The 22,961-nt window shown below is 40.8% G+C and overlaps 1 protein-coding gene across 2 annotated transcripts in view; it reads right to left on the bottom strand.

The window, feature by feature from the left end:
• The window catches only part of TLL1 (tolloid like 1), a 126,133-nt gene extending 103,507 nt beyond the window's left edge, over window positions 1-22,626 (bottom strand). The window contains exons 1-2 of one of the 2 annotated variants that reach the window (XM_058803297.1): window positions 22,549-22,626; window positions 21,608-21,835 (exon numbers count right to left, since the gene is read on the bottom strand). In XM_058803297.1, coding sequence (XP_058659280.1) covers window positions 21,608-21,764 — 157 coding nt within the window. In that variant the 5' untranslated portion in view covers window positions 21,765-21,835; window positions 22,549-22,626. Of the gene's footprint in view, window positions 1-21,607; window positions 22,059-22,548 lie in introns of those variants that run through there. The other variant, XM_058803296.1, reaches the window with a different exon arrangement.
• Between the last annotated feature and the right edge of the window lie 335 nt (window positions 22,627-22,961).

Raw genomic sequence — 22,961 nt, forward strand, 5'->3', positions numbered from 1 at the left:
AGTGTCCTTAGTCAGCAAGGTGCACTGGAGAGGGAAAGACAGGAGATTGCCCTGGCTAAGAGGCTCACAGCAGCAGCCACCAGGTCTGCAAACTCTGTTGAGTGCTGATGCAATGCTCCCTGTTGCACTCCTGCTTCTTCCAGCTGCTGCCCCAGGGACAGGGGGAAAGAAAGAACCACCTGCCTTCAACTGGCAGAGCTGATAGGAAACACTGAAAGCTGGCTTGGGAAGATGCAAGGAATGGAAGATCAATCAGTGCAGCATTTCTCCTCCTGGTTTTGTCTGCCATGATCACATCACTGTGCCTGGAAACACCACAAAAAGCTGATTTGCCAACATGCATTAGTAAATTCACTCTTTTTTTAAGTTTAGAGGATATTTTAGGCTCCCTCAGCTTCCTCTCCATACTGAATATTACATTCTAACTATTTTAGTGGTCAAAGGAAAACACTTCTATCCATGGTTATTTTTGAAAGTGAAAGCAAGATAATATTTAAACAAAAAAAATCTGCCATGCACACTTCTGCTGTAAATATCTCTAGTTTACACAATAGCTCTGAGACAGCAAAAAGTACTAGTGAGATGTATGAAATAGTTGTTAGAAAGGAAAACAAGAGCTTGTGTAGAAGGCATGCTTCAGTAAATGGATAATGTAAAGATTTTTATTAAACCACTTTTTTGTTCAATAATCTTTTTCACTGTTAAAGTTATTAAAAAGCTTTTACATGTTAAGTTTCAGCATTCTATAGGAAAAAAAAACCCTGCTAACTCAATAGGAGGCTGTCATAAATGTCATTGCTAGGCTGACACAGGGCTATTACCTTTTTTTCCCCTACCATTAATTAAATTCTCAGTATGACAAAATGTACATTGCAAGAGCAAATGAAAAAAAAATACAAGGAAAGCACTGAATGAATCAATTCATTATGCATGTATTCACTACTAAGGTCTTTTTTCTTCTGTTACTTCCCCTTCTAAACCTCCTGATTAAGCTTTACATTAAGTCAGACAAGCTGTCTCCTACGAGTAACGAATATAGGGGTTTTGCTATAATGATATGCCTTTTGGTACACCAGCACTACACAACTACAATTACATTTTCACCAGCCAGATGATGAAGGAAACTTTGATTGTGCTTTCTGTTAAAAAAAAAAAAAAAGTCCAGGGATAAGAGGTGAAAAACGCTGTGAAATGGCAAACACATTTGAAAGTGAAATACATAAGTAAGCAGACAGTCATGTATATGTGTGATTTATTTTTTTTTAATATAGAGTGCTGGTTAGCAGCTTAATCACTTGAGAGCAAATGATTATTCAGCATCAATAACCCCTACTATGAGTTGTGATTTTTTTAAGTTAAAAATGTTCAAATAACATAGCAAGTATAAGTTACTGGGAAAAAACTTAATAAAAGCTTTTTAATAAATCTAATTTCACATGCATTCATACACCTTTTTCTGTAACTAAGAGGACTTAAATTTGAAATGTTCATTAGATAAAAAAATATTTTCCGTAGCCCTTGCAACATGCTTAATTTCATAGATTTGTTGGTTTCAGGTTAGAGTAGTGTATACAGCTCTAGGTTAAAGCTTTGGACACCTGTGAGGGAGGAAGAACAAAGGAATACTCAAAGCCTCAGGGAATTGCCATATTCTCCCTTTTAGCAGAGAGATAAAATCCTGGAAGATTCTGCCAGAGATGCAGAACAGCACCTGCATCCAACCCCATACCCTCAGAAAAATCAGTGATGTTTTCACTTATTTGCAATTGTTGCTGCTGAATTGGGGCTTGAAGAAGAAACTGCAGCATAAAAGAGCAGATGGAAACCCCAGAACAGCAGATGAAAAACTGCCAAGAGTGACTGAGGTGAAACAGAGCCAAATATTTTTATCAACTCCTAAAAGAAGACGTTTTTGGTAGTGAGATCAGAAGCTGAGCAATCACACCAAATTATGTTCCAACCTGAGATTAAAGTTTTAGTTTTGTTCTTCCAGCCAGTATAAACAATAAAAGAAAAGAAAAACATAACAGGCACTTTTCTAAATATATTGAACAAAACCAGAGACAACCTTATAACTTGCAAACTCTAGAAGGGAAGTCCACTGGAAAACAAAATAATGCTGGATAGATACACAGCAATTCTGTTTCACAAAAGTGAATGTGGTTTGTAAGATGAAAGTTATTTTTCTGTTATGGCTTTTTGGGGTGTTTTTTGTGCTGATGGAAGGCAAAGGTCAGACCTACACCAAAGAAACTTTATCTGATTATTCAGAAGTATGGGTTCAAGATTTTATTTGTTGCTGTTTCCATTAACAAAACTGCATCTTGGGCAAACTGAAAGGTGATGCCTGGTTCCAGACTACTGGTGCACAGCAGCCTGACTCCATGAGGTGCACTCCTGGGAAGGATGTCTGTGATGGGCTGAGAGGGCAATAAAAGCTTTCAGAGACTGCTCAGGAATGAGTGTGTCTAACTAGAAAAGAAACAAACAAAATTGATCTGTCCAAATTTTCATTCACCAAAAGCAAATTTAAAAGATTGTGTTCGAGCAATATCTCCCTAAAAGATGAGGAGACAGAAATCCTGGAATTCACTAAATACCTCTGTTAAGGATTTTAACAGACAAACCTAAAAAGGGTCTGTACATAGACAAGAGCCTTTAATAATTAAAAATAATTTAAATAAAATATTTATTTTTTGTCAACAACAAAACTACATATTGTCCTGAGTGGAAAAGGAGGAGGACCAGTGTGGAGGAAAAAATGTCTTTTGAAACTGAGGACCTGTAACACTCAAATTTGAACATGAAACTGTCTGGAAAAGTGATTAAACCATAGACCAGGACCCGTATGCTTTAGAATATGCCATTTGTACGAAAACCTGTCCCTGACATGTAAAAAGAGTAACCAGCAGTGTGTGGAACCATTTAACTGGGCTATAACAAATTCTAGCTTTTTTAGGTATTACCCAGCAACTGCACAGCAAAGGCATCATTTCATTTTCCCTCTGCTATCCAGCTTCTCACCCTCCTACAGCTCGTCCCAGCCTGTTACTCAGTCCACACCTTTTGTTCTGTGCTCCAGCTTTAAGAGGCTGAGCAACGGCAACTGCTTTCCACAGCGCCAAACCCTCAGAGGTGCCACAAAGCCTCAGATTTATGGTGATTTCTTCTTACTCCATCTTAACCTCTGTATATCACGGAACTGAAGTCCCCAGAGAGTATTTTCATGGGGCACTGGCAGCAGGCAGCACAGGCATGTTGCTTGCTGCTGCTGAAAGCCAAGACACACTGCTAGATCTGAGAGCAAGACCCTAAATGACAGATATGACACAGAAACAGCCAGCTGTTTCATTGGTTACTTTGCTTCAACTGAAGTGGTTTTTTGCAGAATCAGAGTTGGAAGGGACCCACAAAGACCAAGTCCAACTCTGGTGCTGCACAGGAACACCCTAAGAACCACACCACGTATCTGAGACCACTGTCCAGGCTTGGTGCTCTGACCATTCCCTGGGGAGCCTGTCCCAGTGCCCAACCACCCCCTGGGTGAGAAAGCTTTTCCTAAACCAACCTAAACTTACCCTGACACAACTTCAGGCCATTCCCTTGGGTTCTATCATTGGTCACCAAGAGCAGAGGCCAGTGCCTGGCCTTCCCCTCATGCGGAGGGATGGGCCTGCAGTGAGGTCTCCCCTCCGTCTCCTCCAGGCTGAACAGACCAAGCCACCTCAGCTGCTTGGAACACTGAAACAATGTGTTCAGATGACCAAGTAATTTATGTCCTTCTACCTTCATGAACATTTTCACTAGTACTTGCAGTTCACTCTGGAATGGCTTGTTTTGTAATAACGCGAGCTCCTACACCACAAATATTTCTGCGAGTACAGTAAATGGTTTGAAACAAGGACATACTTTGTTTCCAGGAAAAATCTGCATACTGCAAAGATCAGTAAGCTTTTAAAGCAAGTCATCTTCAAATACAAAGTGTCCCCCATACAGATTTTACTCCCCTAAATTTAATATTAGTCTGTTCTGTAAACCAGTGAAGTGGCTGGCAAATGCTTCCATAAGATTTTACCTAGAACACATAATGACAGCAAGTTCCCATTTTTCATTTACATTACCAAATTACATTAAACCTTCACAATTAAAAACCAAGTTCATGCACTTCTTCAAGTTACAGTTGATCTATCAAACTGTTTCCGTGTCAACATATACTGTGGCTAGATGTTCCAGCACCCTCAGTTTAATTGACCTTATGGAGCTGACCGAGAGTGAAGTCTTGCTTTTTAACCACATTATGTTCATTTTGACAACACAAATGAAGCAGACATTTTCTAACCAAGACTTGCTGTTTAGTACAACAAGTATCTCAAGTCGAAGCTGATGATCTAAAAAAAGTCAAACTGCCACAGCTACCCAAATACAAAAGAATTTAAACAAAACACCGTTTATATAAGCAACAACTGGAATAAGAATTTGAGAATTATCCAGTTTCTTGCTATTCTTCTAACTCTGCTGTTGAACAGAAACTTGACAGATCTAGTCAGGGCAAACTTTAACAATCTCCTTCAGGCAGTCCTCTTTGGGAATATTTTTAACTCAGTTTATACCTACAAGCCTGGCAACCTTTCCTCACAATCACGTCACTGGGTGCACCAATATTGCATTTTATTACTAGCTGTATCCACACCAAATCAGTCTATAGGCCAGTCTACATAAAGAAATACTACTCCCTTACACAAACTGGCAGTACCCTTTGTCTACTAAAGACCTACTTTCTTCCACATTAGTGTCAGAAAAACATCAGGAAGAAACTCTGTGCAAACTTTATCTCAGAGAACGCTTTGAGGGGAAAAAAAAAAGTATAACACAAGAAACTCAGGAAAGCAAAACTCCACAGGGTAAATCATGTGATATGAAATCCTTAGAAAAATGTTACATTGTGAATAGAGATATTAAACAGCGAAATAATATGATGATACGCAATAGTGGTAAACCATGAATACACTTGAGTCCTTAAAAGATAAACTTTCAACACTGGACCCAAATCCTTACTTCAAAAGTCAGGATGAAAATAATATAAATAGTTCAGCCAAATTCTGTCCTGTTTGAAGGATAATAGCAGAATTTGCTAGCTTATAACTTTTTCTCAGAAAGAACATCTACATTTAACCATAGGAATTCATTTAGACCAGAGAAGATGAGAGGAGTTCCTCTTGCACAAATACAGAATCAAAACAAATTAAAAATATGTATTTAAAGTGCCTTCTGCACCTTTAATGCTCTCTCTCCTTGGAGCTCAAAAAAATCCTCTAATGAGGAAGGGTGGGGTTTTTTTGTTTTTCTTTTATCATGTGTAACTATATGACACCTTTTTAAAATAATCAGAAATTTTTAACTACAGACACTGAAATACACCCATGTTAACAATACAAATCAACGTTTCTGCACTATGTTAGTTGAAGTCTTACATTTTGTGCCATGAGTGCAAAGGATGAGGAATTTTTGGTGGCATCTTACCAGTGACTCTCTGAAAACTGTGGACAGGCACAGAAGTCTCTCCTCCTTCTGCATCAGGAGGAGATAGGAAAAGGACATCTGGGAGAGAACTCTTAGGTTCAACAGAAATAACAGGGTTGTATTGCTGCTCAGGGAGGGGAAGCAATGGGAAAAAGGAGGTCTCCCAACTTTCAGCTTTCAAAATCATGACCTTAATATCAATAAACTGCCATAAAAAAGGAACTCTCTGCTTTCCTCCTGCAGCCAACAGATAGAAAAGTCCATCCACTATGCCTCCACTAGTGCCAAGTCTCAGAATGCACAGGTATCAAGGCTAGGAGCACTGATTGTCAGCCAAGGGCATTAGAAAGAAATGTCAGAAAGCATTTAGCTGCCTATACAAAGGAGTCTGAAGACAGACTGCAGGATGGGTTGGCATGATGAGCATAACCCAGCACTTCTGCTCCCTTGGAAAAAAAAAAAAAATCAGTGACCTCGGCATCAAGCCTGTATGGCACAATTACATCCCCACAGATGAAGCTGACAGCTGTTTCAGCGGCAGAAGCATTGTTTCACATCACCCTCTGTGCTAGTATACCATGAAAGTTGTGCAGAGTAAATTCAGGAAAGCCTGAACAAGGAACACACAATAAAAACTATGAGACAAACTGGGAGGGGAAAAAACAAGACAAAACAAAACAAAAAACAAAAGAAGCTGAACAAATCAGCACCTGATCATTATTTTCTTGTTGAAATATACCAGTGGCATTAAGCATTTTCTGTACTTTTTTCCAAGCATGCCCAACATTTCCAGCTGGACAGCTGCTTGTCACCCTTGAGAAACGACAGATACAGAACACTAACTATGGTAAGCATTTCCCTGCTCCAGAGAATTAAGAATATTTTTCTTCTTGGATGCAAAACAAGACAAAATTTATTAAACACTGTCCCATATATCTTCTGTTATAGAGAAAGGCTATTGGGAAATGGTGTATATTTCGCCAAGTTTCCTTTGAGTCAGCTGCGAGGTTCATACTTGCCAAATGTAGTTAAAATAGAAAGTATAGAAACTGACAGTAACAACTGAATCAAAAACTTTGGTGCTGCAGCTTTAATTAAAATCAGAGCTAAGAGAAGATACTGAAAGCTTTGGGGGCTAATATGCATGTTAAAGAAATGCACCAAAGACCAGAAATAAAAAAAAACAAAAAAGAAAAAATTCTTTTAATTCCTCTATGCATAGAAGATGCATCATCTACCACACTTAATAAGATGTCTGAAATTTGTTTTATTCTATATACAAAAATCTTTACTACCTTATTTTTATACTTTGGAATAAAAGTAATAAAATAATTTTGGCACATAACAAAACTATGGGGGGAAAAACCCAGAAGTTTAGTTATTTAGTTGAATGCATGCCTAAGTGTGTCTTATTTTACACATGTTACTGGTAGATTTTACAAGGCATGCAACACTGTTTTCACTGTAATAAAATCATTTACCAAATATGAAAATCCTAACACTTGCAGTTCTTTAGCATCCCATGGAAGCTTAAATTAATAAAAAGTCAGTGCATCTCTTGGTCTCTATCACAAAAAGATTTTTTCAAGATGTACAAAAGGACACCTGAAGCAATACAGTATTCCTGGACTTCCTAAAATTCACTCCACCAGCCCCAAGGAACTACAGCAAGTACCCTCCAGACTCAGGGGGGAGCTGCAGGATTTATTCCGGAGCGTGGTGTGGCATGCAGCCAAAGGAGTAATTTAGCAGAGTTTTTGGCCAAGCAGGAAAGTGTTCCATTTCTTCTGCCATTCATTGAGACCCACGAGGAAACTGAGACAGGAAGTCAGGCTTCCAGATAATAGGAGTGTTCCTAATGATGTCCTTTGGCTCACAGCACAGAACAGTTCCTCTATGCTCCCCTTGCTGCAACATCTCTCCATATAATTTCCTACTGTAAAGGGGGAGCGACAACAAAAGCCTTTAAAATTAGTTTTTCTTTGCACCCAATTCAAAGAGCCTGCTAAACTACACGGTTTATCTGCTTCTTACTGTGTACTAACAACAACTATTTGTTTGCTTTCAAACAGGTGATTATGCTTGGGAATTCACTTTAAAAAGATCCTCCCATTGCAATGCCTGCACATATATATAGATATAGATGATATAGATATAGATATAAAACAAAATATCAAAACTAACAGTTACCACCATAATTACCCAGTTATCTCTTGACTTCACTGTAATGGATTGTTGAAAAAATACACCTCCAGTAAGTTTCAGTATAGTGACCCTAAATACAATTTTTCTTCAGCCTTAAGTTCTGACTTCATTAAGGTGAATGCCACCATGCCATTCATCTCATTAGAAGTAACAAAAGATCCTAAGAGGAAGTACAGCCTGAGTGAAGAATTCAGCCTTATAAGGTTGCAGCACATAAAGCATTTCACAGAATCACAGAATCACAGAAGTTCAAGACTGGAAGAGACCTATAAGATCATCAAGTCCAGTCGATGTTCTAACTGTTCACTAGATCATGGCAGCAAGTGCCACATCCAGTCTTTTTTTGAATTCTTCAAGGGATGATGCCTCTACCACCTCACTGGGTAAATGATTCCAGTATCTGACCACTCTTACTGTGAAATATTTGCTTCTTAATTCTAACTTACATCTCACTTGACGCAACTTGAGACTGTGTCCTCTTGTTCTGTCTGTTATCGCCCGGAGAAAGAGGCCGACCCCCAGCTCACCACAGCCACCCTTCAGGAAGTTGTAGAGAGCGATGAGGTCGCCCCTGAGTCTCCTTTTCTCCAGGCTGAACAACCCCAGCTCCCTCAGTCGCTCTTCATATGGCTTGTGCTCCAAGCCCCTTATTAGTCTCGTTGCCCTCCTCTGGACACGCTCAAGTAACTCGATGTCCTTCCTAAAGTGAGGGGCCCAGAACCGGATACAGTACTCCAAGTGAGGCCTCACCAGTGCCGAGTACAGGGGAAGAATGACCTCTCTGTATTCATTTAGTATTCATACATAAATGTGCCAGGACACAAAAGTCAGATAAAAAATGAAAACACTACTTTATCAAAAAGGGAAAGAAACCCCAAAACACAGTACTTTCATTGGTTGCTGTGGGTTCCTGCCCAGAGCACAGCTCCCTGCTGTACAGCCCACATCATGGTCTATCCAACACAACCCAGGGTCTGTAACACATCACTGCAGCAGGTTCTTCCCCATCCCACCTGCTGGATTTGCTGCATCCCACAGCAGGATACAAGGCAGTGCTATTTTAGCTATGATAGTCCAAAGAGATGAAATTCAAAGTTTGCAAGGAAGGTAGCTACCTTTTCTTAGGACCTCTCACAGAAAGAAAAAGTGTAATAAACAATCCTGACACAAAATCTTTATAAGGCAAGGCATTTTACCAGATGTAAGAGCTACTGAACAATCCACAGTGTCCAAAAGCAAAACCAAAAGATCTGAGCAAGAAAAATTTATCCATACTTAACTGAACAACAGGTTGGAACAAAATACCACTAGGAATTTCAATATGTGTATCATTAATTAAAAGTCACTACTTTAGCAGCAGACAAACTACAGAGAGCAGTTTGATCTGCAGAAAAAAAGCCCTCACAGAAATTTCTGCTGGAAATCATCTATGGCTACAGAAGGCTCAGCACAGGGTAATTTACCTATCATTTGCATCTCTGATTACCTGGCTTTGCCTGGCAAATAACCCATTCTCTATGATTTCTCTAAGCACCTATCCAGCCTTAAACACTGATACCTGTGACTCCTCAGGCAACAAGCAGGGAGAGAAACTAAATCCAGAAGTGATTCTCCAGAGGGCAGGAAGGAAAGCTGCAGTGTGTGCCCTGGGGGGCAAGGAATCCCTGCAGCTCCATAAGTGCAGGAGTAAATCTTGCACATTGTCCTTTCCAATGGACAGCCAGCTGCACAAAGGGTTTATTTCCATATCAGCACAGCATAAAAGGAATCACAATTGAGGAATCACACAAAGAATGGGAATGTTAACTTTTCTCAGTAGCACTTGCAAGTGCATCCAAAATGTCATCTAGGTCTTTGCTAATTTTGATGACAAATCATCTGCTTGTTGGAAGGAGAAAAACATTTCTCCACTGATAAAACCTAGGATACTTTAGTTCAAGGAAGACAAACCAGATTATGTGAGCAGAAACCAAGGGTCAAATAATTTTTCTTCTTCTATAAGATTATAGAAGTTTATTAGATTATGTAGTTAGAATTAAGGATTACTATTTATGTTTATTTTTGTTGGTTTTTTTTTTCCTTGTGGCTGTTATTTAGTCTGACATTGCTCAAAATTAGGAAAGACAAAATATTTAGAAAGATTTGATTATGAGTAATCCAGGAAATTATTCAATTTCTTATACAAACTTGAACCTAGAATGTCTAGATCAATAAATCAGTAAAAATGCATTATACGTGATGGAATGCTATACCATAGACCAAATAAATCTAAGACACGTTATTAAAAATCTCAAAAAGTAGCCAAGAAAAATTAATTTTGTCCAAGTTGATAAAGATTGTCATGACTTGAGCTGGCTTTCCACATTTTTGATTTAAAGCACCATAGAATAGCTTGCATTTGTCTCTAACATTTCAGCTTTAGCTAAAAGATCTGCATATATCCATAAACACATTACTGATCTAGGAGGCATCTTTGTGTTTGGCTCTCTTCCATAATGCAAAGGGAAGCGTATGTTATAAATTCGCTTTACTCATGCTTCACTTGTGTAGACACACTGACTGTGATCCATCAGCACTACAATTCATATTTAATTCAGCTTCTTCGAAATTATGAATTTTGAAGATATTATGAATGAAAACATCCAAAAGCTTGGACTAGATTTCTGTATTTTCACCTGTATTTCATGTGTGAAAATGTTTCATCCTCAAGAATGCAGATAAACTGGAAAAAAGACAGGAAACCCCTCTCCTCCTCTCTCTGCTCTCTATTGCACCTGCAATTTAGTGATCAAAGGATCAAAAAGCTGTAGAAAGTTAATATTTTCATGAATGGGAGAGATTTTTTTGCTTACTTCTTTTCCTTACCAAGTAACTCCACAAAACTCCATAACTAAAGCCAAGAACTTTCTTCAACAAGAATCCTCAGTCAAATCTAAATTCATTTATCACCTGCATTTCTCACTCTGGCTGTGATTTAAGTTCAACACACTGAAGAAACAACATAAGAAAGAAAACAGAAATTTTCAAACACAAAAGTAACAAACAGTGTGGTCAAATGCAAGATTTGCACATTAGGCTATGTTCTAAGTTTACGTAGTTCTATACAGCAATTTAGAGCTTTTCCAATCCATCCAGACTACACACAGCTGTGGGGAAAAAAGTACTTTCTGCTCCTTTCTTATTTTGCCATTAACTAATTCTTCAATTTAATAAATAAATGGGAGCACTAGTACACCTGTTCCTCCTAGTTTCCCAAGATCTCTTCATCTCCTAGCAGCCTCTGGATTAGAAAATGTGTTAATTTGGGGATATTGCAAATCACTGAAGATTTCAGTGCTTTGATTGTGATTGAAGATTTCAGGGCTTGTCAAACTTCACCTAATGGTACATGATTGACACCAATTTCACATGCCTGGTGTATTTTGTAACAAATGGTTTCTTATCTTTGACTTTGCATTTCTTGAAATTATACAGATAAGGAACTGTATATGCAACTACAATCATCGCGTTTATCAGCATCTTGAGCCATTTATCAGATTGCCCAATTAATAGAGTATTCAGCTGTGACAAGAAGAAACCTATCTCAAAAGGTTGAGAAATTGTTGCAGTAATCAAAATCCAGTCTTATCCTGCAGCTTCTCATAAAGGGAAAAAAGAGAAAATCAGATGCTCTTCAAGCTGCTGGATTTTTTTCACACCCCAGTCCAGCAAGAAAGAACCTGTAATCACAAGGTCACTGAATGCAAGATTTCATGATACTCTTGTGTTAGTGATGACAACTACAGAAACTGGGGCAAAAATCCAACTGCCTTCATTGATGTGCCTGCAAAGCATGTGAGCACATGCATACAAGTACACAGAAGTGAATTAGTCAGCTCTGCTTATTACTTATGCACCTATAAACATTATCTCTAAAGTAACTGGAAACACACTGAGTCCAATGGCCTCTAGGTCAGATTTACACACAAGTTACCTTGGCATTTGTAAGCGGGGGAAAAGCTAAAAGAAGAACAGCACCCACTCAGTCTGTACACATGACTTCAAAGAGCCTCTATAGATACTCTACAGGCACTTTTACTTCCATGGTAGCTCCTTAGGTAGTCAGGTGAGTGCGTGCATACATGTGGTTTACAGATAAATGTGTACAAGTGCTTCACTGGACCCATACTGACAATCTACAAACACAGCTAAAGGCAGCTTTCTTCTTGTATGCCTGCATACATTCATTTTCATCAGCTATAGTTGGTCAATGTATTTTCAGTGATGTTGAGCTTTGAAATTCATTCACATCCCAAAATAGCTAAATTGCATTTATCTTTTAGGCATACTACAAGACATGAGTTTTTGAAATAGCACTTACGGAGGGCTGAGGAACAAAGGAACTGCAACACTGGATCATATCCAAGGTCCTGTCTTTGACAGCAGTCACCACCAGCTGCTTCACAGAGAGAAACAAGAATTTGCACTAGGTAGACAGGCATAATCTTGCCACATATTGGGGTTCATCCTTGTTTCAAGCTACTAAATATTGGCTTGAACTCTGAAGCCTGAGGTATATATACACTTGAAAATCATTATTGTTACCATTACTAAATACCAGCCCTCCAGATACCCCTGCTACCTATGTAAATGTCATATCATATATCCAAACACTGACTCCATGGAATCCTTTAGCAGATTTCAATCAAAAAAAAAGTTGCATAAAATCCCCATGTCTCTTAGTCTCTGTTTTGAATTTTCCACTTCAGAATTTAACAGACTAACAGAAGTAGAAACAAATATCTTCTTGTATAATTTCTGAAATTGTTCATGTTTATCATGTTCTTTCTCTTTGATTTTCTCTTTGCTAACATGAACATCTTTTTACCCTCTTTTCATTAAACAGTTTTTCCAATAATGCAACCTTGGGGGAATTAAATAACCATGCAAGCCTGCTTCCTTAGCTATTTACAGGCTGAATTAATGTTTTTTGTCTAAAGGTTTATTGTGGGTTTTTCTTTAACAATTTCTTTTCCAAGCATAAAAGATTCATCTCTGTAAGTTATCAGAACATAATGCAATTATGGCATATCAGTAACAGAAAAAGAATTCCACAATTCAGCCCTGAATCAATAGTCTTGAAGAGTTCCATGGTTAAAGACTGAGCAGTTTATATTATGGCAAAAGGATGGGCTGACGGACATATGAAAGTTCCTGGTACTAAAATGCACATCATAAAAACTGGGTAACATGCCTTCAACATGGTGATGGCAATTTTTCATGGACTACACTCTTCATTAGAAAAGGGCTAAGCATGTTGCCTGAACACAAGATACCTGATTTATCCATTTGCCTATACATTTATACAAGGGATGAAATACAGGATTTTAAGTATGGAAACAGCCGTAAAGTAAAAAAGTTGTAAAGTGTGTCATAACCTACCTACAAATAAAGCTGAAGTAAGAGCACAATTGTAAGAGTAATGTTGAGTAAGGGAAAAAAGCAAGTCAAGAGAAAAAGAAGATGTATGCAAATCTGTTATAAATATAAGGACATTTTACCAGATGGAGAAATTGGGCAGTTCATCGTCATGTTCTCACACCCGCAGAGTTGTTCTAAAACTACTCCTCATGAAAGCAAATATACTTCACTCTGCAAGTAAACTGTTTAAATAAATCTTGATATTATATAAAAACCATCTGAAATTATTTTCTTTGCTTATCTGAATAGATCATCTGGAAACATCAGAAGTTCTGCCTTTTGGCCACTCTTTGGACAATCACTGTGCCCAAAGCAAAATTCTTTATCCACTTTGGGGAAAGTGGAAAAGCGTTGAAGGTCTTAAGTGCTGCAATGCCCATGACAGCAAGAACACACCTAACTAGCACCTATTAAAATATCAGACACCAATAAAATTGATTTATTTTTGTTTGATAACAATTACACTTCTTATTAGGAATATTTTTAACTGCTGCTATCAGCATGAAAATAATGTAATTCATCTGTGCAACTATTTTGATACAACCTCCCCAGCTGATGTCCTTGTCCCCTTACTTCTTACAAGAACTGATACTAAAGTTCCACCATACAATTTACAAAAACCAGGAATCACAATGTGGCTGGAGAGGTATTGACATCTTTCAAATGCAGCAATGTGTCCCTGTCATTCTGTTTCTGTAGGAAAAGACATGAAATTCACGAGGACAGCAAGATAGAGAATTTCCAAAGTCAGATGTCAATGCACTGAAAATTAATTTTAAAATAAACATCCTTCCTTTGCAACTTTCTGTCCTAATTTTGCTGGTTATTTCCTGATCAGGGGTCACTTATGACCATCAAAATGAAGGAAAAAACTTCCAAATCAATTCTAGTCAATTATTGATGGACCTTTTTATCACTAGAGTATATATAGCAAAGAAACTGGTTTAATAAACACTGCATATCCTATTAGGCATCGTATTTCACATGCCTCAAGAAAAAAATTAGGAGTTATTTTAGAATAACATTGATTTTTTGTCAGTTTGGTCTTGAGAATCTCTGTTCTGTAATATTGAAGAGAAAACCCACAAACCTACACTTTGGAGCATTATTGCTGTGTAAGAGCTATCTGATTGTGCTCAAATATTTTCAAACACCTGATACTCATAGTCACTCAACATTTGCCTTTGCAGATCATTACTCGGGCAAAATTCCCCCCAAAAAGACAAAAATAAAATAAAATAAAATAAAAGCCACCTGGGAGTGTCTGTTTGAGTGGGAGCTGCCTCTGCAGCAGCCTGCAGGAGCAATCACTCACATGCGTCACACACCGGCACTCTCTGCATATGTCCCCAGCACAGCCTCCACCTTCACACTTCCAGCTCAACCTGTTCTGCTGTGCTACTATTTATACAAAAGCAAAAACAAAAAACCTTTCATTTATAAAAAAGTAAAACCAAAAAACCTTTACACTCCAAGTACTTCGAGTACTCTTGCTCCTGTTGGTCAGCAAGGGGTTGTCTTCACATCAAATCGTAATATTTAGGTACGGGAGCAGAGAAAAAAGGTGGATGTGTGTTTTCTGCATAAACATTTGTAGATGGATATTTCAGGATTGGCTGTGCAGTGCCTCACAGATCGTTTCAGCCCACTGAGCATCCAGCACGAGGCCTCTGAGAACATGCTGGTCACACACAGCCCACTCATCTTCCTCCTCCTCCTCGTTTCCAGCTGTGCTCACAGGTGCCCAGTTCTCTGCTACAGAGCTATCAAAGCACTAGAGGACACTCTTACAGAAAGCCTGATGATGAGCTAGAAGCTCTATTTGGAGGGAAAAACTGACAGTTGTAAGCAAGAGAATAACGCATCAAGAAGAAGAGAAGAAGACCAATCAGGCAGCACAACAAAAAGCTGAAAAACAAGTAAAAAGTGCATTCAGTGGAGGGGGAATTAATCCAGAAGCAAGGAAACTTGCCAAAGTAACAATGAAAGAAATTATAGGAAAAGAAGTAGAAGATACACAGCAGACACAAAGAATGAATATGCATTAAAACACATTAACAGATTGGCCATTAGCTCTCAGCCAAGAAAAATATCCTGACAAGACAGAACTAAAAATACACAAAGATTTCTCTAGTCACACTTTCAGTTCTGTTACTCTGAAGAGATGTAGTAGGGAGGTGGAGAGAAGTTGCTTCTGGTTAAGAATGGGGGGTATGGACTGCATTCACTAATGACTGAAACAAGAAGGTTAGAAAGGTCCTAAAGAGGCTGAGAAAACTCTGAAAAACCCTATGAAATGTTGCTCATCCAACTGAAAGCTTTGGAAGGCCAAAACTTGGTTTTGCTCTGTGTAACACTGCTCTTAGAATTTATCTTTTCTACAGATACATAGTAGAAACAAAAAATAAATACTAGAACATATTTCTTAGGTTGAAAGCCAGACTATAAAAAGCTATTTCAGTTTAAGCATAAACACATCTTGTCTAAACAAAGACTAGAGATTTCTTCCATTGTTCATTCACTGTTATAAAATGTAGACTACAATAATGCATCCAGGAAGGGAAAAAAGAAGTCTTCCTCTCCACAAGGTCCCCTGTGCTTGTGAAAATCAGAAGTTGAATCTCCAGTCTTACAGCTCTTCCACTTTACAGACCATCTGTCACCACCATGCACCACAGACATGATTTTCTCTCCAAAAAGAAGTGAATGAAATAATGTCATAAGCCTATCAACCCTATTGTCCAGAGGGGCAATCAGAATGACATAATGCAGATATCCAGGTGTGGTGAGTGTTTCAGAGTTTGCCTTGGGGACATGATTCTAAGCTCAATTAGATTTGTCAATTAGCCTTGTTTTGCAGTGATGTAATACTGCTCCTTGCAGGTCACTCGCTCGACACACCGGATATGTATTCAGAAACAGACGCCTATGGAAACTGCTCTGGACATGAAATTGAGCCTTTGGTGTGGAAGGACATTCACAAAGTTAGAACATAAAACATATTCATTTATTGTAGTTTTCCCAGAGCTTCGTACTGAATTAATCTTTTCAATGAAGCTGAGGAGGAAAAGAACCTTATGTTCTCACAAATCTCTTTCAAAGGTGTCGAGATACTACATTTAAGGGCATAAAAGATAAAATAACGGTGGAGAATTCTGGGGGGGATATGCAAAAGCTACATTTCTCAGTAGTCTTATTTACCCTATAAGTTTATCCACAGCAGGATGGAAACCAGTTGGGAAGACTATTCAGAAAAGCTTGTTTCTCTCTCAGCTGCCTACACTATGCATTTACTACATGAACAGTCACAGTTCTGTCAGTCTGGCAAGTGATATTAGCAGCACAACCTCTATATTAGTACAAACTGCACAATATAGCTTTAAGAGTCTACTACATGACCAAACTATAAATATTTTACCTAAATCATGCAACAGATTCAAAATTTAGAATCAGAGGTTTTAGGAATTTTCCTATTACCAGAATGCACAATTAGAATGCTTACAACTGAACACATGTCCCAGAGCACAAGAGGGAAACTAAAATAAAAATGTAGCAGTATAGAATGCTGCTGCTACATCATCAGGAAACAATAATTAGACTGCAGTTACAGATGACACTGCATAATAATTGTACTCAACATTTACTATCAATCTTTCCTGTTCAGCTATTTTACCAATAAAATATATTATTAGGTTAAATACTTCAGTGGTGTGGGAAATACTAATTTTCCTGCTACATACAGTCCAAACTTTTTTATTATTATTTATAAAAGTGCAAAGTAAACAAAGTAGTTCCTTAGATTCTCAAAGGAGGGAGAAATGGAGATGGTACAGTCAGTCTTAATTTTCTCTAATTCTCAAGCAGGCAGGCATGCATACACACAGAATTTGTTCTTAGCCAAATAACTGCATGCTAACCAACTTTGAAGGTATAAAGCTTTAAATTTAATTGCTTGTTTACAATATTCTTTTTTTGACATTTTTATCTAGCTTCACTGAGGGGAAAAAACATAAGAGCAACTCATGCATCATTTGAAAGGAAAAAAATCCCAATTAACTGGGTTTTGGCAGGGGGAGTAACCAAGCTAATGGCAGTGAAAACTGTAAAAGTTTCAGTGACGTCCTCCTTGGGAAAGTTTCTCCTAGTACAAGACAAAATGTCTAGTGCAAAAAAACAGACCCACAAAAGGGAAAAATAATAGTCCAAGGAACTCAACTTCAAGCTTATTCCCCAAACCTTTAACATTTGTTTTACAAAGTGAAATACCTCACAGAAGAAATGCTAAAAGAGACTTATCTGAGGACAGTCAGCTGTCCAGAGGCTGAAACAGACCTCAGCACTGTAGCTATACAACAGAACTAAGACTTCTTGCCTAATCTCCCACAGTTTATGGTATTTTAATTGGAAGACCACACCAGAGTACACCCACCTTTTTTATTTGCTTTACTTTGTTTTAGGAAAACAAAGTTGTTGAGAGAACAAAACAAAAGCCTTCAAAAAACCTTGAATATCAACTAAGTGCAGGCTATGAACAAGTATTACAGGATGCGAAATCATTTTTCTAGCCATCTCACTCTCTACGTTTCTCAGCAGATATCCTGAATAAGTCATAAACTGTGGTAAGAATGGAAACAAAGAGAAAAACCTCAGGAATCCACAAATAAATAAAGGTGCATGCTGCAATCTGAAAAGTCTGATGATGCCCCTTGAAATCTAACCCAGCATTTTCTCATTTGGAATGATATCTGATTATACAAATGCTGATCTATGTCCTTAGACTATGGCATTCCCAGTTTCACATCTTCTGACAAATTACATCTTGAGGATGAACTAATGCCTTACACTTGAACTCACAACGGTAAACACTGAGGGCAATATCCTGCAGAGAGACACAAGGAAACACCCGAGACATCAGAAGCCCAGAAACTGCGTTACATCACATCCCGCTGCTACAGTGTGCCAGGATCTTGCTGGAAGGAGGAGTAGCGTGACCCAAAATTCACACACAGGTTAAAGGTCTGCAGACAAACCTACGGGAAAGCACACAGCTCATCAAGTTCTTCTGCACAAGGTCAACAGCTTCCTTCCAATGGTTGTCTCCCCAACAGCACCACAGCATTTCTCCAGGCCCTTCTGTTCCCTGAAGCTCTGGGGCTCCCGATGTGCTGGCTTTACTACTGAGACTGTACTTTGGGGTTGCTGCATAAAATAGCTGCTGTTTTAGATGCAAATGGCAACATCAGCTCCAGAAACACCTCCTAGTTCTACAGGGCATCTGACAGACATCTGTTACCTGTAGATTTTTCACAAAGTTTGAAATATTGTAATAGAATGTAGTTTTCAGCTCTATAGCATCCCGCACTGTGGTGCACCTGGGAGTTTTAAGTCAAAGCAACAGTGTGATTCTAGGCACATCCACTAAAATGATCCCTTCCTTGTGAAAAAGTTAAAACACACATATAGCACCCATAAAAAACCCCACAGAATACCCATAAATAACCCCTCAGAGGCTGCCACGTTGTGTTTCTGGTAAATTCTTTCAATTTTTTCACAATAAAATGGAGAAAAGGACCTACCAAGAGAACATTTATTCAACAGAAACAGGTATCTATAAGGAGCTATAGAATTATAACTTCATCTAACTATGGATCTCATGCCTCATGTGCAGTGCTTTCTGTCACAAGATTGCAAACGTAGTCTATTCAGTAAAAAACTAAGCAGCAAACACCACTCACTAGAGAAAATTTGAATGCAAATAACTTCTAAAATACAGGTGAAACAATCTTGCATCAGAATATTTGGGGGTAGGTCAAATTATTCTAACATGTCAAAGATTTTCACTAAAGTTTTTGAAATAGGTAAAACCTATAAATGACTTTGGGTGCCTGCTAAGCTGCAGAAACTCACTTCTATCTGGTTCCTAATAGAAAACACTGACCCAACTGACCAGCCAGAACAGCTTAAAAAAAAAAAAGTACTTTTACAGGCTCAGCTGCAGGCCCTCAAGATGCAGTAAAAGCAGGTGTTAATTATACCTACAAAGCTTGCATACCTTATCTCAGCAAGAATTCTCTTATTTTATCCTGTTTCCTTGCGCATAGAGTGACACACAAATTTGAATGTGAACGTCTCACACCCCTGAGTGTTAAGCCTGGCTTTGTCCTTCTACAGGGCCTCACTGTGGAACCCATCCTAATGGCAGAGATCAGTAAATTTATTCCTGGGAGCCCAAAACCCACCCCAGACGATAAGAGCTGACCTGGGGAGAACACACACTTGGGCTGTGCTGCTCAAAGAGGCTGAGCACCCGCTGCTCCCAGCATCTTTGATCAGGCACTTTACAGGCTGAGATTAATGGAGCCTTTAAGGAAGGTCTAGCAGGAAAAGTAAATTGGGAAATACTCTTGGAGGATTAGTTTCATTGATATATAGAGTTTTCAATTTTTTATTAAAAAATAATGGGTACATGGTACACACCCAGCGTGCAGCATTGGGGCGCATTTTTATTTCTGAAGAACTACCACACTCTAAGAAGCAAATTTAAAAAATAGTTTTTTTTACTAGATAGACATCCTCAAAGTGACAGCTTTTAAGACTAAGAGGACCTACACACAGGTAACTCTTCATACAGCTACCTACCTATCTCCTGTCCCTGCAGTACCTAAGCTCCCTATACTTGTGAAGCAGCACAAGTAAGAACTTCAGTAAAATGTTTCCATGGGCCAAATTTTCCAAACAAATGCTTCTTTCTCCAGGCAAAACAAAGTGATGGCAGAGAATTGGCAATGCAGATCAAATTGCAGTCTCCTACTGTTGTCTTTCTCTCATGCATAACCTCAAAACACTTAGTATCATGAATTATAATTGCTAATTATTCCCACTATGAAACAAGAATCCCACAGCAAACTGAGAGTAAACAGGCATTTCTCATTACATGAAATGATGCATATGAATCTTCTTAAATAATTACAGACCAGAAGAAAAGGTTAACAATGACCAGTGACTTATTTGTGAGTGCTAATTGAGCAAAAAATAATGTTTTGATTGCAGTTGCTTCTGTTCTTTTCGAACTTGAACATTCTTCAGTTGTAAGCAAGTCAGACCTAACAATTCACACTTAGGAACAAAATATTTTTTTGATTAGAAAAACAGAGTGTCTGCATATTTGGCATATATGTACACCACACATTCTCTTCAATAAATTAAAGAAAACCACACAGATATAGAGAACACAACCTTTGGCTGAACTAGTTTTCAGAATACAAAATAACTAATTAATGCAAAGGAGGCTGCTAGAAAACTTGAGCGCTTGTTTAACAATAGAGCTGTTGGGAATGGACAACCGCTGCTGCTGGTGACACCTTGGGGAGGATAAAAAAGCATCACCGAGATACACACGTCTACTGAAATACCAGCGAGCCCGGTTCCTGAGGTCAGTTCTTGTTACTGATAACTTCAATGGGTGAAGAATTGTATCTGGCATTAAAGAGGCTGCAGTCCTAAATCAGTAGGATAAACGTTCTAGAAAACCACCGTACAAAGCGAGAAGAGGCTGCACCTCAGCACAGCGTGGAAAGGGATCTGTCAGGCACCGAGCAGGCGGGAGGCACCACGGCACAGGCTGCGGCACCCCACGGCACAGGCTGCGGCACCCCACGGCACAGGCTGCGGCACCCCACGGCACAGGCTGCGGCACACCGGCCCGCAGCGCCAGGTTCTGGGGGCGGGACGCGGGGGCTGAAAGCCCGGCAGACAGACAGACAGACAGACAGACAGTCACGGCCCCTGCGCAACCCTCCGCTCGGGAGCCGCGCTTATCGCATCCACCTCCACGGGGCGGCCGGCGCCGAGGGCCCGCCCCGGCCCACGGGAAGGGGCGCCCGGCCGGGAGGGAGCGACAGGTTGGGATGGAAGGAGGCGAGAGGGCGGCGGAGGCGGCACCCGCTCCCGGCGCGGGGGCGGGCAGGGAGGGCCCCGGGAGAAGCCGCCACCGTCCGGCGGAGCCCAGCCCGGCCCGGCCGCTCCGTGTGCCCGGCTGGTGCTGCGGGGCGCGCTCCCGCCTCGACACCTTCGGGCCCCGCCGAAATCTCTCTGCAACTTGCATGGCCCCTCGGCCGGCACGACGTCCCCCGGGCCGCGGAGCGCTGGCGGCCGCCCCAGCCGTGCCCGCCGCCGCGCCTCTCCCAGCCCGGCCGGAGACCGTAGGGAAGTTAAGTGGGAAGTCCCAGAAAAGCAGGTCCCGGGTACCTGCCCCAGCCAAAGCGGCTGGATGCCGGGCTCCGGCTGCGCTCGCCGCCGCTGCCCTGGGAGGGAGCAGGTGAGCCCGGGACTCCCCCCACACGCACCCCGCGTAAATAAAGCCAGACAAAGTCACCATCTGGGGAGGGGGCGGGGAGCTGCATTAGACGTGGAAGTCACTTACCAGCTTTGCAAGGATCCTTATAATCTATCGCCTCGGCTTTATCCTCTTCAGTGAAATCGTAAGTGTAGTCATAATCGAGGCCAGAGCAGGAAGAAGGCTTCCCGCAGACAGTCCACCCGGCCAGCCACAGTGCCATCCTCCAGCAAAGCATCTTCATCCTCCCTCGGGCGGAGAGGTGGCGAGCAGGGCGAGGGTGAACTAGGCGGCCGGCTCTGCTGTCCACGCCGGCTTGGGAAAGGAGGGTAAGGGATGGAGAAACCATAGGTTTTGGGGGAGGATGGTATTTTTTTCCTTCTCCACCTGGAGGCTCTTCCAAGAGACTGTGCTCCCTAGGTAGCCCCAGTCAGACGGGTGCGACACAGAGTGAGGAGCATGAGCGTCGCTGCCCCCCCTGTCCCCTCGCCGGGGAAAAGTCGCTGGGTGTGTGGGTGGGCGCAGGGGGTGGACTCAGTCCGGGAGATCCTGTCTGTCAGGGCTTCCCCTCGCCTCTGTCAAAACCCAGCCAAACTTCCCGCGGAGGCGGCGGCGGTGGCGGCTGCTGCCCGCGTCCCGCTCCGCGCCCGGCCCGCGCCCCGCTGCGCGCCCGCCGACCCCGGTCCCGCTGGTGCTGCCAGAAGATGGATCCGGGCTGCACATCAGCAAACTACCTCGGGGAGAGGGGGGAAAAGAGAAAGAAAAAAAAAAAAAAAAAAAAGAAGGAAGGAAGGGAAGAAAAGGGAGCGGGGAGGAGGGAGAGGGAGGTGGGGTGCACTACAGCAAACCGCGGAGCTCTACTGATGGGAGGCAGCAGCTATGCTGGAAGGAGCAAAGTGTCAGAGTTTCGCCCCCCTCTGCACAAACACTCTAAGCTCTGTCTCTGTCCTGTCCCCCCTCCTCCGCCGCCCTTTAACTTACGAAAACCTTACAGGCAACTAACACACAGTCGTCAGCATCCTGCTTACTTATTCATACAGTCAGGGTCAGGATCCGGGCTGCTTCTGATCTGCTCCCTTGATAGTGTGTCTTATGGAAACACACGCGCATTCGCTATACGCCTCTATCTCCATATAGCTTTCTCTCTAGATAAGCAGTGCATGGCATTTAAACAACAACAACAAAAGGATCGAGATTAGATAAAACAATGCATAGATCGAACACCTGGCAGCCGAAAAAGCGCGAGAAAATGGGTGCTGAGGAGGACGATAAGAAGAATTAACTACAATTTAGGAGACAGGAAAATAAATCAGTGTCTGTATATTTCCCCCTCTGCTGCTGCTGCTTTGCAGTGTTAGCCCCATGAGCTGAAGGGTGGGGGTTAAGGAGCGAGGGGGAGGGGGAAAGAGAAAAGTTTAAGAGCCCACAGTTTGTTTAAAAC

The sequence above is a fragment of the Ammospiza caudacuta genome, chromosome 4 (genome assembly GCF_027887145.1).
Source record: "Ammospiza caudacuta isolate bAmmCau1 chromosome 4, bAmmCau1.pri, whole genome shotgun sequence".
Lineage (NCBI taxonomy): Eukaryota > Metazoa > Chordata > Aves > Passeriformes > Passerellidae > Ammospiza > Ammospiza caudacuta.